The sequence below is a fragment of the Lucilia sericata genome, unplaced genomic scaffold (assembly GCF_015586225.1).
Source record: "Lucilia sericata isolate MDLA Ls3-8-SP2 unplaced genomic scaffold, ASM1558622v1 Contig000365F_arrow, whole genome shotgun sequence".
In the NCBI taxonomy this organism is placed as follows: Eukaryota; Metazoa; Arthropoda; class Insecta; order Diptera; family Calliphoridae; genus Lucilia; species Lucilia sericata.
Window position 1 is genome coordinate 207,184 of NW_023994384.1, and position 20,409 is coordinate 227,592.

At 35.8% G+C, this 20,409-nt stretch overlaps 1 protein-coding gene across 6 annotated transcripts in view; it reads left to right on the forward strand.

Moving 5' to 3' along the window:
* Window positions 1–20,409, forward strand: part of LOC119604131 (protein bunched, class 2/F/G isoform-like) — a 220,539-nt gene that overhangs the window by 101,088 nt on the left and 99,042 nt on the right. For all 6 annotated transcript variants that reach the window (XM_037956596.1, XM_037956598.1, XM_037956600.1 and 3 more), the window contains exon 3: window positions 9,205–10,257. In XM_037956596.1, coding sequence (XP_037812524.1) covers window positions 9,205–10,257 — 1,053 coding nt within the window. The remainder of the gene's footprint in view (window positions 1–9,204; window positions 10,258–20,409) is intronic.

The following is a 20,409-nucleotide window of genomic DNA, read 5'->3' on the forward strand; positions in this document are numbered from 1 at the left end:
TGGTTATAACAACAATTTTCCACTTTTTATTTAGATTTTTGTTTTAAATTTAATTCGGTGGAGATTTTTGTAATGAAAGTACTGTGTCATTATGAAATCGTTAGTAATTTGGTAAAATGCTTGAAAAGAGAAACAAATTTTATTGTATTTTATAGTTGTCAATTATTTAACTTTTAATCGAATTTATATTGGGATTGGGATTGGGATGGTAGAGGCAACAAAGTCCAGGAAATTCTTCAAAGTTTTAGAAACTACATACATAAAAGGTTTTTGGTAAAAAATTTTCGAGAAAATTACTTTGTAAAGACTAGACTAATAGACTAGACTATAGACTAGACTATAGACTAGACTATAGACTAGACTATAGACTAGACTATAGACTAGACTATAGACTAGACTATAGACTAGACTATAGACTAGACTATAGACTAGACTAGACTAGACTATAGACTAGACTATAGACTAGACTATAGACTAGACTATAGACTAGACTATAGACTAGACTATAGACTAGACTATAGACTAGACTATAGACTAGACTATAGACTAGACTATAGACTAGACTATAGACTAGACTATAGACTAGACTATAGACTAGACTATAGACTAGACTATAGACTAGACTATAGACTAGACTATAGACTAGACTATAGACTAGACTATAGACTAGACTATAGACTAGACTATAGACTAGACTATAGACTAGACTATAGACTAGACTATAGACTAGACTATAGACTAGACTATAGACTAGACTATAGACTAGACTATAGACTAGACTATAGACTAGACTATAGACTAGACTATAGACTAGACTATAGACTAGACTATAGACTAGACTATAGACTAGACTATAGACTAGACTATAGACTAGACTATAGACTAGACTATAGACTAGACTATAGACTAGACTATAGACTAGACTATAGACTAGACTATAGACTAGACTATAGACTAGACTATAGACTAGACTATAGGCTAGTCTATAAACTAGACTATAGGCTAGTCTATAAACTAGACTATAGGCTAGTCTATAAACTAGACTCTAGGCTAGACTATAGACTAGACTATAGACTAGACTATAGACTAGACTATAGACTAGACTATAGACTAGACTATAGACTAGACTATAGACTAGACTATAGACTAGACTATAGACTAGACTATAGACTAGACTATAGACTAGACTATAGACTAGACTATAGACTAGACTATAGACTAGACTATAGACTAGACTATAGACTAGACTATAGACTAGACTATAGACTAGACTATAGACTAGACTATAGACTAGACTATAGACTAGACTATAGACTAGACTATAGACTAGACTATAGACTAGACTATAGACTAGACTATAGACTAGACTATAGACTAGACTATAGACTAGACTATAGACTAGACTATAGACTAGACTATAGACTAGACTATAGACTAGACTATAGACTAGACTATAGACTAGACTATAGACTAGACTATAGACTAGACTATAGACTAGACTATAGACTAGACTATAGACTAGACTATAGACTAGACTATAGACTAGACTATAGACTAGACTATAGACTAGACTATAGACTAGACTATAGACTAGACTATAGACTAGACTATAGACTAGACTATAGACTAGACTATAGACTAGACTATAGACTAGACTATAGACTAGACTATAGACTAGACTATAGACTAGACTATAGGCTAGTCTATAAACTAGACTCTAGGCTAGACTCTAGGCTAGACTATAGACTAGACTATAGACTAGACTATAGACTAGACTATAGACTAGACTATAGACTAGACTATAGACTAGACTATAGACTAGACTATAGACTAGACTATAGACTAGACTATAGACTAGACTATAGACTAGACTATAGACTAGACTATAGACTAGACTATAGACTAGACTATAGACTAGACTATAGACTAGACTATAGACTAGACTATAGACTAGACTATAGACTAGACTATAGACTAGACTATAGACTAGACTATAGACTAGACTATAGACTAGACTATAGACTAGACTATAGACTAGACTATAGACTAGACTATAGACTAGACTATAGACTAGACTATAGACTAGACTATAGACTAGACTATAGACTAGACTATAGACTAGACTATAGACTAGACTATAGACTAGACTATAGACTAGACTATAGACTAGACTATAGACTAGACTATAGACTAGACTATAGACTAGACTATAGACTAGACTATAGACTAGACTATAGACTAGACTATAGACTAGACTATAGACTAGACTATAGACTAGACTATAGACTAGACTATAGACTAGACTATAGACTAGACTATAGACTAGACTATAGACTAGACTATAGACTAGACTATAGACTAGACTATAGACTAGACTATAGACTAGACTATAGACTAGACTATAGACTAGACTATAGACTAGACTATAGACTAGACTATAGACTAGACTATAGACTAGACTATAGACCTAGACTATAGACTAGACTATAGACTAGACTATAGACTAGACTATAGACTAGACTATAGACTAGACTATAGACTAGACTATAGACTAGACTATAGACTAGACTATAGACTAGACTATAGACTAGACTATAGACTAGACTATAGACTAGACTATAGACTAGACTATAGACTAGACTATAGACTAGACTATAGACTAGACTATAGACTAGACTATAGACTAGACTATAGACTAGACTATAGACTAGACTATAGACTAGACTATAGACTAGACTATAGACTAGACTATAGACTAGACTATAGACTAGACTATAGACTAGACTATACTAGACTATAGACTAGACTATAGACTAGACTATAGACTAGACTATAGACTAGACTATAGACTAGACTATAGACTAGACTATAGACTAGACTATAGACTAGACTATAGACTAGACTATAGACTAGACTATAGACTAGACTATAGACTAGAATATAGACAAGACTATAGACTAGAATATAGACTAGACTATAGACTAGACTATAGACTAGACTATAGACTAGACTATAGACTAGACTATAGACTAGACTATAGACTAGACTATAGACTAGACTATAGACTAGACTATAGACTAGACTATAGACTAGACTATAGACTAGACTATAGACTAGACTATAGACTAGACTATAGACTAGACTATAGACTAGACTATAGACTAGACTATAGACTAGACTATAGACTAGACTATAGACTAGACTATAGACTAGACTATAGACTAGACTATAGACTAGACTATAGACTAGACTATAGACTAGACTATAGACTAGACTATAGACTAGACTATAGACTAGACTATAGACTAGACTATAGACTAGACTATAGACTAGACTATAGACTAGACTATAGACTAGACTATAGACTAGACTATAGACTAGACTATAGACTAGACTATAGACTAGACTATAGACTAGACTATAGACTAGACTATAGACTAGACTATAGACTAGACTATAGACTAGACTATAGACTAGACTATAGACTAGACTATAGACTAGACTATAGACTAGACTATAGACTAGACTATAGACTAGACTATAGACTAGGACTATAGACTAGACTATAGACTATACTATAGACTAGACTATAGACTATACTATAGACTAGACTATAGACTAGACTATAGACTAGACTATAGACTAGACTATAGACTAGACTATAGACTAGACTATAGACTAGGACTATAGACTAGACTATAGACTAGACTATAGACTAGACTATAGACTAGACTATAGACTAGACTATAGACTAGACTATAGACTAGACTATAGACTAGACTAGACTATAGACTAGACTATTGACTAGACTATAGACTATACTATAGACTAAAATATAGACTAGACTATAGACTATATCCTTTAAACGTTGCTTTTATAGAAAATGTTCCCCAGTCTGCTATTGATCGAAGTTATCTAGATTCCCAAGAACTCTTTACTCATTTAATCTACATCATTTTTAGTTTTTCAAATCAATTAAAAACTCTTAATTGCTGTTAAGCAAAAAGTAATAAAAAAAAAAATAAAAACAAATTAATTGCTTTATTCGTTTGATGTTTTGCCTGAATGAAAATTATGTCCATTTGGTCCATTTGCTACTTGGTTTGGTGATTGTTAAATGTTTGTTTTTATTGGGTTTCTTTCTTGTTTATTATCCATTTTTATTAGATCCATTATGACTTGATGGCTCTGTTGTTGGTTTTGGTTATTTGTCTGTTTGGTTGCTGTTACACAGTTGCCAACTTAATAATTACGGAAGCTACTCAAACGGCAATAACTGAAACTGATGAACAACGAGAAAAAATAATAATAATAATTATATTGTACACAATATAAATGAGTTTTCTGTTGATGATTTCTGTTGACACACGCATAATTGACAATTTCCATGGAAAATCAGCCATTAATAAAGAGTTTACTGAATACACTAGTGTGGTCTGACAATTATATACAATTGCATGTATGATAAAAACCAGGGTTAGAGAATATTAAATATGTAGGCAACACATACAATGATTTTAGTTTTTCGTTAGTCAAATGTTCCAAATTAAGACTAGGGGTCCTTCTAAGCAAAATGGTCTAAGACCATTTGTTACATACATTTCGAACCCTACTACTCAGTCTCTGTCATATCTGTCACTGATCATTGATTACACTTAATTTTTGTCTCTCTCTCCTTTAAATAGTTGTATTGCAAAAAAATAAAAAATTAAACATAAAAATAAAACAATTTGCAATTTCCATGAAAAAGTCATAAAAATTAAATAAACTACTGCCATAATTTTATTTCTTTTTGTTTTATTTTGTTCGTAACAGTTTGTACATTTATATGTGTGTTTTTAGTCCCAATGAAGACCAACAACTAGTCTAAAATCCGTTTACTGAATGTCTGTCAGTAAAATTATATTTAAAGTGAAATTTTGTGTTTTTTTTTCTTGTAGCTTTTTGCGTTGCAACTTTACAGACAACAAAAGTTTTATAATAAAATGTTTATATGAAAAAAAGTCATAAAATCATAATAAATACAAATTTGAGTTTTTGGTTTTTGTTGCTATAATTTTGTGAAAAATGGAACAGGGTAACGAGGAAGATAAAAGTCTGGACTACAGTCTGTTCTATAGTTCTATATAGAATACAGTATTTCTACAGCATTTTCTATAGCCAAGACTACAGTCTGTTCTATAGTCAAGACTACAGTCTGTTCTATAGTCTAGACTGCAGTCTGTTTTATAGTCAATTCTATTGTCTAGACTACAGTCTAGTCTAAAATCTATTCTATAGACTAGACTGCAGTCTATTCTATAGTCTAGACTACATTATATTTTATAGTCTAGACTACAGTCTACTGTATAGTCTTGCCTACAGTCTATGCTATAGCATAGACTACAGTATATTCTATAGTATAGACTACAGTCTATTCTATAGTCTAGACTACATTATATTTTATAGTCTAGACTACAGTATATTCTATAGTATAGACTACAGTCTACTATATAGTCTAGACTACAGTCTATTATATAGTCTAGTATGCAGTCTATTCTATAGTCTGGACTACAGTCTATTCTATAGTCTAGACTATAGTCTATTCTATAGCCTAGACTAAAGTCTATTCTATAGTCTTGCCTACAGTCTATTCTATGGTCTAGACTACAGTCTATTCTATAGTCTAGACTACAGTCTATTCTATAGTCTAGACTACAGTCTATTATATAGTATAGACTATAGTCTATTCTATAGCATAGACTAAAGTCTATTCTATAGCCTAGACTAAAGTCTATTCTATAGCCTAGAATACAGTCTATTCTATAGCCTAGACTACAGTCTATTCTATAGTCTAGACTACAGTCTATCCTATAGCCTAGACTACAGTCTATTCTATAGCCTAGACTGCAGTCTATTCTACAGTCTCGACTACAGTCTATTCTATAGTCTAGACTACACTCTATTCTATAGTCTAGACTACACTCTATATAGACTAAAGTCTATTCTATAGTATAGACTACAGTCTATTCTATAGTTTATCCTTCAGTCTAATATATAGTCTAGATTACAGTCTAGACTACAGACTAATCTATAGTCCAGACTACAGTCTATTCTATAGTCTAGACTACGGTCTATGCTATAGTCTACAGTCTATTCTATAGCATAGACTAAAGTTTATTCTAATATATAGACAATAGTCTATTACATAGTCCAGACTATGTCCTATTCTAGATTATAGTCTATCCTATAGCCTAGACTACTATATATTCTAAAGTCTAGACTATAGTCTATTTAATAGTAGACTAGACTAGTCTATTTTATACTCTCGACTATAGTCTATAGCGTAGGTACTTTGGTCTACATTTTCTTTCTTTCTTTTTATTACATTTCGTTACACTGTGATTATTTTTCAACAATTACGCTTGGTCGCATCTTTTCCTAGAAAAATTTCAGCAAAAAAAAGCACACACATGAAAAATCCAAACATTGCAGCAGTTGTAAAGTTAATGGTGGCAAATGAAAACTGCCACTGCAACAACCACAATTACAAGAAGTAACAAACTAAATTATTAGCATCACTGGTAATAAAAAGAAAATTAAAATTTGTTAAAAAAAAAGGAAAACTAATTGTGCTGTTTACTAGACTCTATACTTGGTGCATAGTAAGGAGGTAATACTTAAGAATTTAGAGGAGCTTGAATCAGATAATCTAGACAAATGATATATCTTTAATTAAACATTTAGAATTTTAAGAAAAATCAATTTAAAATTTAGTTTAAATACAATTGTTTACTGTACTCTACACTAGGATACAGTAAGGTGATAGTTTAATTTTAAGAATTTTGACGAAAATATTTGGAAAACTATAATTTAGAATAGATTGTGGTTTAGTTACTGAAAATCATAGATTTGAGTTAAGTTTTTTTCCCGAGCAGCATTTTGTTTTAATTTAAAGAGAAGCCACCCTATTGCTCACACAAATCAGCTGCAACATTATTTTACATGCAACTACATTTGTAATGGCCTAAAGATAAACATGTTATTGGAACAGGGGTACAATTCCTATGTTCAGTTCAGTAACAGCTATATATTGTGATGCAGTTTATAATTAGTTTATTTATTTAATAATTAGAGCATAACACTAACTTGAGCAGAGTTAACATTAAATATATGTTGCATAAGTTTTGGGCGGGAAAAACTTTTTCTCCTTATTTCTATAACACATGGAAATGTTATATTGTATAATTTTGAGGATTAGCTAAAAAGAAAATTAAGTTATTTACAGAGGACATGGTCAATATAAAGTTTAACCTTAAGGTAAAACTTTTCTTCTGTTAACATTGAGATATTAGACATTTTACTCAAGGTTAATTTGCTTAGGTGTTGCTGCACTCAAAAACAGTAAAACCTAGATAAATAGCATTTTCTGTAAATAAAGTTTTGGGCTGTGATTCGATTTGTGGTTCTCTTATTTAACCGAAAATTTTTATTATTCAAGCTGTTGTTCCTGTTTCTCTGGTTTGCTTATTAGCAAGGTTCTACTGTAGTTGCATGTTTAGTTAATTTAATTTTTCTAAACTTTTTGCTGTCAAACTTTTTTTGAATCCTATATGTTAGTTTTGTTTTATGTATGAATTGTTTTTTGTCTAGGTTTTATTAAACTTAATTTATGAATGACAAATGAGCGAAAGTTTAACTGTAGTTGGAGGTCCTTTTACAAAGTTAATATTTGTCTAAATGTTGTCTGTTTTTTGTTGTTGTTTATCCTTTTTAACCTTTTTTTAATTAGTTGTTGTCATTTATGTGGTTTAAGTTTTATTCCCCACCGAGTTGTTTTATTTTTGTAATTTTTTGCGCCTTTAATTGTTATAAATGTCTAACCTAGACCAGACATATTAATGAGTCCTTTTAACTTAAAAACAATGATTAATAACGGGGTTTTTTAATGGCGGTCACCAATGTGGCCCTGAGGTCACCTTATTAGGGATAGATATTAGGGTTAAAGGTAAAAAGTATGATTTTGAAGTCATGGTTTAACTGGGTGGCGAGATGCTAGTGTTTTAGTTCTAGCAGTCTGGAAGTCGCAGGGGGGGGGGTGAAAAGGCCAATATACACATTTTATATATCAATGGTTATAGATTGTAAAATATATTTTTAAGATTTATTTCAATTGAATCATTTTCATTGTAAATTATTATATTTCTTGATATATTTCTTTACTCTCCAAAAAAAACTTGTAAATTAATGTCTGTCTTTGGCCCCCTTGGCCCAATACTCCTCTAATTCCCTACAATCTCCAAGTTAAGTTTTATTCCCCACCGAGTTGTTTTATTTTATTTTTGTAATTTTTTGCGCCTTTAATTGTTATAAATGTCTAACCTAGACGAGACATATTAATGAGTCCTTTTAACTTAAAAACAATGATTAATAATGGGGGTTTTTAATGGCGCTCACCATGTGGCCCTGAGGCCACCTTATTAGGGAAAGATATTAGGGTTAAAGGTAAAAAGTATGATTTTGAAGTCATGGTTTAACTGGGTGGCGAGATGCTAGTGTTTTAGTTCTAGCAGTCGGGAGGTCGCAGGGAGGGAGGTGAAAATGCCAATATACACATTTTATATATCAATGGTTATAGATTGTAAAATATATTTTTAAGATTTATTTCAATTGAATCATTTTCATTGTAAATTATTATATTTCTTGATATATTTCTTTACTCTCCAAAAAAAACTTGTAAATTAATGTCTGTCTTTGGCCCCCTTGGCCCAATACTCCTCTAATTCCCTACAATCTCCAACTATTGTACAGAAACAAATGTTTCCTTCTATAAGTTAAGCAAACCAAAATTTTAAGAAATTACTCTAACTTAATCCACTAATTGGCCCGAATAAGTAACTAAATCTAACCTTTAGATTAAAAAACTATAAATTTTAAGTTTTGGCTCTAGAAAAAAAAAGCATCAAAAAAAATTGGATAAATTTTTAATTTTCTTATTTTTTTCTTCTCTTCTTTTTTTGATTTTATTCCACACAACTTCTAAAAATAACCAAAAAAAAAAAAAAAAAACAAAAACTATATTTTGATTTTTGAAACAACTCTTTTTCTGGCACAAAATCAAAACAAAAAAATCTATATACAAAAACCTTTAACGAATCGAATGCTTTGTAAATTATGCCACCAACACTACTTCACAACAACTTTATCTTAAAACAAACGGAGCAGAAATGTTTCCAGTCTCACACAGGCCATGAGCAGCAATAATCAAACAAATCGTAAAAGGGCCTTTAGTACACCGCACATAACACCAGCATTTGCCCAACAAATGTTGGCCAGTTCAAATACCGGCTCAGAGTTAACACCAGTACTACTACTGCCCTCTTCGATGGGCGGTAATAATGAGCAAAATATTTATTTCTATAATAAAACTTCATCTGGACGATCATCATTTTGTGTGGATGAAAGTATGTGGCCTACAACCGGTGGCCAATTAACGCAATTTATCAATGTCAATGATAATGGTAATCCACCTTTGCTGCAACAATTGGGTTCGGATTCCAATATTTATACGAATTTGGCTTTGAGCAATGAACGTTATAAATTGCCGGTAGAGTTTACCACTTCATTGAGTCCTGGTGTTAGCATAACCACTACCACCTCCACACAACGTGAAGACGATGAGGATGATGATGAGTATGAGGATTTGATTAACGATAACGAAGCCGATTTGGAAGAATCCACCGATCAGTTTTCACCTTTACTCTATCCGGTTTCACAACCTATAGCCATAAGTGCTGGCAATAGTCCAGTACACAAACCCAAAAGTAATTCGGCAGGAGGTTTACGCAGTGGTCAAAGAAGTCCTAGTCGTGCCACATCGCCCACAGCTGGACATCATCAACAGCATCACTTGGCCTTTAGTGCTAGTCCTACCACTGGGGCCTATCCGTTTACCCCCTTTTATGCCGTATCACCGGATGTTAAACAAACACAAATGGCCGCTCAACATAAAATCGCCCACAGTTATGATCCCTCTTTTGGTTCTAACATAAATCGTTTACCTTTGCCACAGCAAGGACAGCAGCAGCAGCAGCCGCCCAAAAAACAATTGCCTAGACAACCACCTCCGCCCCAACAAAGACATTCACAACCCAGTAGTAGCAGCAGTCATTTTACCAGTCCCATACAGCCCAGACAAAAACTATCTACCGGTTCAATTGAAAGTGCTCCGGGAGCTATAATATTTGCCACTTCACCTACTTCATCGTTAACTAACAGGTCAGTAAATGAGAGACCTCAACAACAACAATACACTGTGCAACGTCTATATTGTTCTCCCTTCATCGTTTGTGTATGTCTCTCTATCACTCTTTCGTAATATCTTTCTATCTCTCTTTAAGTTTATTATTTGAATTCGTCTTTGTATTATAAAGCATTCGTTTGTTACTCTTCTAACTGGTTAAAAAAAAAAAAATTAATACGTAATTCGTATATGTCTGTGTGTTTTCTTATTATATACATACTATACTTGTCTCTTTCTAATTCTAATACATAAATAATAATAAATATCAAATTTGGCTGTTAGCAAGAAGGTGTATTCATACAAGGTGATCTCTGATTTGACAGTTTGTTGTATAACGGTCATCGGCAAAGAGTTCTCGTTTAAGCTTTCTTACTCTCTCACGTGCGTAAGCTTTCGGTTGTGGATAACTTTAGGTATGAAATAGTACTTTTACCATAAACAGTACCTTTTTGGGACTGAAAGTACTAAATTACTTTTCGGTTTTTTTTATCCACAAAGATTACCAGTAGACTATTGATTAGTCTTTAGACTAGAATATTTACTAGTCCATAGGTTAGTTCATCGATTAGCCCGTAGATTAGTTCATCGTCTAGTTTATTGACTAGTCAAGACCTAAGTCCTTAGATTGGACACAAGTTAATCCATAGACTAGCCAATAGATAAGATAACTAGAACATGGATAAAGCGTTAACTACTCAATAGAAAAGACCATAGACAAGTTAATGGACTAGTTAATAGACTAATTCGTAGACTAGTCCATACACTAATTTTTTGACTAGTCCAGATCTAAGTCCATAGACTAGTCAATATATAACGCCATAGACAAGTCCTTAACCAATCACTAGACTAGTCCAGAGATCTAACCATAGAATAGCTCATAGACTAGGCCATTGCCTAGAACATAGATTACTCCACAGACTAGTGAATAGAATAGTATATAGGCAGGTGAGTGGACTAGTCCATAGGCTAGTTGCAGATGAATTTATAGAGTAGCCCTTGGAGTAGGTCATACGTAGGTTCTTAGTCTAATTCAAAGATACAACATAGACTATACCCAATATTAGTCCAAGATAAGATAACCGAACATGTTAGTTCATATATTAGTCCTTAAATCTGTTCATAGACAATTACATAAACTAGTTCGTAGACTAGTCCATACAATAGCTTATTGATCATAGAGTAAGTAGTCTATAGTCTAGTCAATAGATAAGTCCATAGGCTATTCAATAGATAATACCATAAACTGATCAATAGATAAGTTTATTGACTAGTCAATATAGGTGAGTCCATTTACTAGTCTTAGACTAGTCCTTAAAATGGTCCACAAACTTGTCCATACACCTGTCCACAGACTCGTCCTTAGACTAGTCCTTAGATTAGTCCATAGACTAGTCCATAGACTTGTCCATAGACTAGTCCATAGACTTGTCCATAGTCTTGTCCATAGACTTGTCCATAGACTAGTCCATAGACTTATTCATAGACTAGTCCGTAGACTTGTCCATAGACTTATTCTTAAGCTAGTCCATTGACTTGTCCATAGAAGATAGGTTTATAGGCTAGTCCATAGATAACAAACAAATCAGAATAATAAAAAGAGCTCTCTTTAGAACATTGTACTCTCAAACACGATTAAAAGGAACAAAAACCAGTCAGAGAGCTTATTCGGCTCTCTCTCTCTTTGCCGAAAACTGTTTTAAAATATACAAAATTCTCTCAGAAATGATAAGTGTTTTCTCACCTTTTATGAATTCTTCCTGATGATTATGATGTTATAAAACTTTCATTCATTTGTTTTTTGAATGTTTGTCTTTTTTCCTTTGATTTTGTTCTTATTTTTTTTAAGTTTTCTTCATCACAATTTTTCACTCATATAATTCCTAATTGGTTGATAATTGTTGTTACCACATATATAAAACTCTATAAATTAGCATGACTTCATTTAAAATAACTTTTCTTTTAATTTCTTAACTGGTGTTTTTTAATAAAAACGACAAAAAAGAAAAGTGAAGTCAATTTATTAAAATTAATTATAGATTTGAAATTAATTTAGTTTGAAAATTTAATTATTTTATGTGATAAAAAGGATTGGCTAAGTTTTTTTTCTTAATTTTGCAAATTGGCTTATAACATAAAATTGACTTTATAATTTCCGAAAAAAAAACTATTGTACAACATGGTTTTGTTACAATATTTTATTAAAACAAATGGCATGGTGTTTGGTATGGAATTTTGTTTGATAAACAACTATTAACCACGTTTTTTGACTAAATTTCAATATTTAAAAATAATTTATATATATTTTTTTCTAATTTAACAGGTGGGTATATAAATTTTAAGAGGTTATTATATTTAAGTTACTAAAAAAATTATTTTAGATAGTTTTTAGTCATAGGTTTAGACATCTTAAATCTAACTTAAAGCCTATTACAACTTTATGACCCAAAGTTGTAGTTCAACAGAAAATTAAGTACACTTTAAGTAGTTAAAATATTTCAAGTGATTACTGCCGAAAATCCTTTTATTGTTAACTTTTATGTAAATAATAAAGGAAACGTAATTTTCCAAAACATAAATCCGCCGATTACCCCAACTCCTAGCTAGGCTTATTTTCTATACAAACAAAAATTCTTCTAAAAACGTAAAAAAAGTAAAGTACAGTGGAAAATTTTTGAACTGAAGGAAAGCATTATTTTAATTGAAGTTTAAAAACTAATAAGAAACTGTATAGTGACAAAATTTCCCAATTGTATTAATATGTGGACGATTTGGATATAATTTTGACGAAAGCCTGGTAGCGTTTCACTTGCCTGCCTGAAAACAGTCGTCTGAATTATTGTTCAATTGTTATGTGGGTGTGTCCAAAACTTCGGGCAGAGCTATCTATCTATCTATCTATCTATCATCAGTAGCGAGCATCGATCTATCGAGCATCGTAGCGAGCTAGCTATCGAGGCGAGTCAGCTATCTATCTATCTATCGAGCGATCTATCGAGGAGCGAGAGAGCGAGCAGCGACGAGGAGCGAGCGAAGCGATCTACAGCGAGCGAGGAGGAGGAATCGAGCTAGCAGCGAGGCACGAGCGAGCTACGCGAGCGATCGTAGCTATCTATATAGACATAGCTAGCTAAGCGATATGGATCTAGAGTATCTATCGAACGAGCGAGGACTATCTATCATCTATCTATCTATCTATCTATCTATCTATCTATATCTATCTATCTATCTATCTTCTCTATCTATCTATCTATCTATCTATCTATCTATCTATCTATCTATCTATCTGTCTATCTATCTATCTATCTATCTATCTATCTATCTATCTATATTATATATATCTATCTATCTACTATCTATCTATCTATCTATCTATCTATCTATCTATCTATCTATCTATCTATCTATCTATCTATCTATCTATCTATCTATCTATCTATCTATCTATCTATCTATCTATCTATCTATCTATCTATCTATCTATCTATCTATCTATCTATCTATATCGATCTCTATCTATCTATCTATCTATCTATCTATCTATCTATCTATCTATCTATCTATCTATCTATCATCTATCTATCTATCTATCTATCTATCTATCTATCTATCTATCTATCTATATATCTATCTATCTATCTATCTATCTATCTATCTATCTATCTATGTGCAGTTACATCTAGGATTATGGTTAGCGCAATATAGGCCCGAAATTTATTTACCGAAAGTCACCGAAAGTCACAATGTCAGACAATAAATTTTGATTTTTATGAAATGTTGAATTTATGTATTTCCAGTTTTTTGTCAAATTTCCCCACTGTACTCGAAGTAATAAAAATAAATGCGCCACAAATAAATTGTTGCTCCAAAAAGGAAGAAATCGTAAAAAGAAAGCCAGAAAAGCATTTACTCTTTAATTTCATTCGTACCAGAAATCTCTCATACTTACACACCACCACCCACTCTCCCTATATCTGATAACCCTTGACCACAGACACTCTTCTTGTTGTTGTTTTGATAGACAATGAAAAAAGTTCACAGTAAAACATTTACAATGTTTACTTTTGTTATTGCGTAGTTGAAGTAAAGAATGAGAGTGTGGTAGTGTAAGGGGAGTGAGAATATGATATAGAGAAAAAGTGCGTGTGTGGGAGAGTTTTGTTTACAATCCTTAGCTGTTTAGGTGTAATTAAAACGTACTGTTTACATTTATAACCAAAACAAAGTGTAGAACTAAAAGTAGATAAAATGTGAAAAAACATAATTATGTATAGATTGACACACATTTATACAAAAGAATGGAATAAATTGTGTTAAAAAAATAGATAAAATTATGAATTTTAAATTGAAATATTTTCATACTGTTAAATTATTTGTTTTTTACTAGACATTCTCTGATTGACATTTATATGTACATTTGAATGTTTATGTAACATGTTTATTCCGTATTTTATTTTATCTCTTTGGGGAGTTTTTTTTTTTTTTTTTTGTATACATGTTTTTCACTCCAATTTCGTTTTTGCGTTCTTAATAAATACAATGTTGTGCGAAAGTCCCTTTGTGCTTTTTAAATGTTTGTGGAGCCTCTAATACAAAACAACAAATTACATTCCTACATACCACAAAACAATTTATAACAACAGCATGACATCACTACTCTAATTCCAGAAAATGAACAAAAAAAAAACTCCAAATATATGTATGTTTGGTTACGAATTTATGCGCAATTTCACTGTGAAGCATAAAAACGTAGTACAATTTGTGTTTTTTTTTCTTTTGGAGCCTCAATATATAAACAGAAAAAACACGAGGAAAGAAAAGGAGGAAGAAAGGGGGCGAAGGGAAGAGGGGGGAAGAACGAAAGGAAGAGAAGAAAAAACAGAACAGAAAGGAGAACGAGAAACGGAAAGGAAAAACAACGCAAGGCCGGGCAAAAGGGGGAGGGGACAGAGAAGGAAAGACGGGAGAAACGGGGAAAGAACGGGAAAGGGCGGGGCCGAAAAAGGCGAGCGAGCGAGCGAGCGAGCGAGCGAGGAGCGAGCGAGCGAGCGAGCGAGCGAGCGAGCGAGCGAGCGAGCGAGCGAGCGAGCGAGGAGCGAGCGAGCGAGCGAGCGAGCGAGCGAGCGAGCGCGAGCGAGCGAGCGAGCGAGCGAGAGAGAGAGCGAGCGAGCGAGCGAGAGAGAGAGCGAGCGAGCGAGCGAGCGAGCGAGCGAGCGAGCGAGCGAGGAGCGAGCGAGAGAGCGAGCGAGGAGCGAGCGAGCGAGCGAGCGAGAGAGCGAGCGAGCGAGCGAGCGAGCGAGCGAGCGAGCGAGCGAGCGAGCGAGCGCGAGCGAGCGAGCCGAGCGAGCGAGCGAGCGAGCGAGCGAGCGAGCGAGCGAGGAGCAGCGAGCGAGCGAGCGAGCGAGCGAGCGAGCGAGCGAGCGAGCGAGGAGCGAGCGAGCGAGCGAGCGACGAGAGCGAGCGAGCGAGCGAGCGAGCAGGGAGAGCGAGCGAGCGAGCGAGCGAGCGAGCGAGCGAGCGAGCGAGCGAGCGAGCGAGCGAGCGAGCGAGCGAGCGAGCGAGCGAGCGAGCGAGCGAGCGGAGCGAAGCGAGCGAGAGAGCGAGCGAGCGAGCGAGCGAGAGCGAGCGAGCGAGCGAGCGAGCAGCGAGCGAGCGAGCGAGCGAGAGAGCGAGCGAGCGAGCGAGCGAGCGAGCGAGCGAGCGAGCGAGGAGCGAGCGAGCGAGCGAGCGAGCGATGCGAGCGAGCGAGCGAGCGAGCGAGCGAGCGAGCGAGCGAGCTAGCGAGCGAGCGAGCGAGCGAGCGAGCGAGCGAGCTAGCGAGCGAGCGAGCGAGCGAGCGGAGCGAGCGAGCGAGCGAGGCGAGCGAGCGAGCGCGAGCGAGCGAGCGAGCGAGCGAGCGAGCGAGCGAGCGAGCCGAGCGAGCGAGCGAGCGAGCGAGCAGGAGAGCTGAGCGAGCGAGCGAGCTAGCGAGCGAGCGAGCGAGCGAGCGAGCGAGCGAGCGAGCGAGCGAGCGAGAGAGCGAGCGAGCGACGAGCGAGCGAGCGAGCGAGCGAGCGAGCGAGCGAGCGATAGAGCGAGCGAGCGCGAGCGAGCGAGCGAGCGAGCGAGCGAGCGAGCGAGCGAGCGAGCGAGCGAGCGAGCGAGCGAGGAGCGAGCGAGCGAGCGAGCGAGCGAGGCGCTAGCGAGCGAGCGAGCGAGGCGAGCGAGCGAGGAGCGAGCGAGCGAGCGAGCGAGCGAGCGAGCGAGCGAGCGAGCGAGCGAGCGAGCGAGCGAGCGAGCGAGCGAGCGAGCGAGCGAGCGAGCGAGCGAGAGAGAGCGAGCGAGCGAGCAGCGAGCGAGCGAGAGAGCGAGCGAGCGAGAGAGCGAGAGAGCGAGCGCAGCGAGCGAGCGAGCGAGCGAGCGAGCGAGCGAGCGAGCGAGCGAGCGAGCGAGCGAGCGAGCGAGAGCGAGCGAGCGAGCGAGAGCGAGCGAGCGAGCGAGCGAGCGAGCGAGCGAGCGAGCGAGCGAGCGAGCGAGCGAGCGAGCGAGCGAGCGAGACGAGCGAGCGAGAGCGAGCGAGCGAGCGAGCGAGCGAGCGAGAGCGAGCGAGCGAGCGAGCGAGCGAGCGCGAGCGAGCGAGCGCGAGCGAGCGAGCGAGCGAGCGAGAGCGAGCGAGCGAGCGAGCGAGCGAGCGAGGACGAAGCGAGCGAGCGAGCGAGCGAGCGAGCGAGCGAGAGAGCGAGCGAGCGGCGAGCGAGCGAGCAGCGAGCGAGCGAGCGAGAGAGCGAGCGAGCTAGCGAGCGAGCGAGCGAAGTAGCGAGCGAGCGAGCGAGGCGAGCGAGCGAGCGAGCGAGCGAGCGAGGCGAGCGAGCGAGCGCGGCGCGCGAGCGAGCGAGCGAAGCGAGCGAGCGATCCGACCGATGCGAGCGGAGCGAGCGAGCGAGCGAGCGAGCGAGCGAGCGAGCGAGCGAGCTAGGTCGAGGCGAGCTAGCGAGCGAGCGGGCGAGGCGAGCGACTAGCGAGCAGCGAGCGAGCGAGCTATTCTATCTATCTATCTATCTATCTATCTATCTATCTGATCCTATCTACCTATCTATCTAGCTAATCTATCTATCATAATTCTATCTATCTATCTATCTATCTATCTATCTATCTATATTCTATCTATCTATCTATTCTATCTATCTTCCTATCGATCTGTGTATCTATCATTGCTAAGCATGGCATTTACAAACATTGAATAGTAATTGTTTCAGCAATAAATGCAATTACCTGCATAATCCAATTTAAAGAATGCAATACTAAAAGGAATGGGATATGCAAAAAAGAAAGAAATACCCAAGGGATGATTAACTTAAAACAAATATTTTTGGCAACCAATCTGCTGGCACTTAAAGGCCATTTTATTTTGCAGTTCAAGGTTAAGCTGAAATAAAGAAAAAATACAGCATATTCCAAAAATAAAAACGAAATCCCTTTTTAAGCTTGCAGCTTTTTTAACTAAAAAGACCAACATAACAACAGAGACTTCCTCTTTTCCAGACTACTCTTTTTTTAAGCTTTATTAAAAAAGACCTGAATAAATGTATGATAATTTTATGGCAAACAAAAATCCCACTCAAAGTAAATTACTGGGAAAAAAACAGCACTTCTTTTATAATGAATTGTTTTTGGTTTTTCTTGAAAGCTAAGAAAATAAAACTCCTCTTACTTATTGAAAGTTTTATATGAGAGAGTACTTTAATCAGTTTTTTTTTTTCATATTATTAAGGTTGTTTGTTTTTTAGTTTTGCCAAAAACTTCAATATTTTTTACCCAGCAAAAAATAATTGATGTCATACTTTACAAACGACATCTTAATCACATCTAAAAATGTGATTGCATACTTTTCGCTTTTATAAACCAAACATATACTTATAAATTAAAACACAGTTAAAAATGAGAAAAGAGATGTAGAAAAGTCACTACAAACAACATATTCGAAGTACTTCAAATTTTGATGAAATTTACATAAGCGTTTCATTAAAAGAATGTGGTTTATTTTTGACATACAAATATCGAATTTTTACAGCTTCTAAAGATAAGATTAGATGTAGTTCAAAGTTGTCAGAAATGAACAACATCCCTCCAATGACACGCTAATGTAAAATTCATAGGTTTTTCACCTGAATTTGAAGCACTTCGGGTTACTAGTTGTGATGAAAATTCTACATCTTTTTCCACACTTTTTTTGCTGGGTACTCACATATTAATATGGATTTCGTGCTTTTTTTTTCTGCTGCTGCGGGTTTTGTTTGTAAATGCTGAATGAGGATGATGTCATATTTTATTTTTATTTTAACTTTTTTTTTTTTGCGGTATTACTTATTTTATTTTGTATTTCATATCGTGCTGTTGTTATATTTTTTTATTATTGTTTATCGTCTGTAGTGTGTAGTTCTTCACATTTTTAATTTTTTTACAATTGTTATAAATTTTTTATATAAATAATTTATGTTTTTTTTCTTACATTTTTGTAAACATATCTTTGTTACTTCAAGTTTGTTGAAATTTTATTTAATTTTTTGCAAAATTTGTAAACAATTGTTTTCTTAAACCAAAATGCGTTTTTAATAGAAAGCAGAAACAAAATTAGTCATTACAGATGAAACTGTACCAATTTTGTAATATAGAAAGGAAGTCAGTCGAGAAGCTTTTAGTATGCATATAGAAGATCTTTTCACATTCTTACCTCTCTGATCTACAACTACCTGTAGTAGCCACACTCTGCTGCAATAAAGTTGCAATCTCTATATATATTGATTTGCTTAAGTTAATTGAATTTCTTAGTATATTTCTTAATACTAACATGATTCAGTTTTTTTCCACATTTTTTTCAAACACGCATGACATTTGATAAATTATGACAATGTCAGTAATTAATCAAGTTATAATTTACTTCATTTCCTTTCCAAAAACAAGAAATTTTAATTTTCTTTTAATTTGTATTTGTTGTTTTTGCTCATCATCATGCCTTGTTTTTCTTGTCCATTTTAAGAATTTTTGTTTCTTTGGGGTGTTTGGACTATAAAGTCTAACATCATATTTTATTTTTGGTACAATGACGACGTTTACTTTTATGAGAAAAGAGCTGCAAAGGAAATATTTTTAATAATCACCATTTGTTGTTATACTTTGGATACTTTGTTTTTTTTTAAGTATTATTGTGTTTTCATTATTCACGACTACCTCATCTTCTTTAGGGATGGCGGTAAAGCCTATTGTTTTCAAAGTCTTTTGTCAAAGGTTGTGGGAAAAGTTTTGAATTTGGATGAAGTTTCTTAAAAATCCTCAACTAGATTAGTTTGTATCTTCACTAATTTCTACATTCTCCACTACGATGGATGTTATTAACTGATCTAGTGTTCCTTTGAAACAAGATCGTAAGTTTATTAGAAGTATATCGAATCAGATGTCTTGGATTTATCCATCAAATGCCAGAAAATCTATCGAGAACGAACTATAACTCTGGATCTGTTCCGATCCACCAAAGACAATGTTTTCTTCTGATCTAGCGTTCCTTTGAAACAAGATCGTGAGTTTATTAGAAGTATATCGAATCAGATGTCTTGGATTTATCCATCAAATACCAGAGAATCGATAGAGAACGAACTATAACTCTGAATCAGTTCCGACTTTTGGCTGCACTAGTTCACGATCCGCCAAAAACAATAGTTTCTTCTGATCTAGCGTTTCTTTGACACAAGATCGTGAGTTTATTAGAAGTATATCGAATCAGATGTCTTGGATTTATCCATGAAATGCCAGAGAACGAACTATAATTTTGATAACAGAGACATTCTTTATAATCTATAACTGTATCAGTTCTCGACTGATCTAGCGTTCTTTTCAAGCCAGATCATGAGTTTATTATATATAGAATCGAATATCTTAAATTTGTCAATCGAATGTTCTAGAATCGATCGAGAATGAACTATAAATCTGGATCGGTTGCGACTTTTGGCATCATTAGTACAGGATTCGCCAAAGACGAGGTTCTCGGCTGATCTAGTGTTCCTTTGAATCAGGATCGTGAGCTTATTTTATGTTCCCGACTAATCTAGCGTTCCTTTGAAGCAAGATCGTGTGATTATTATATATAGAATTAGATG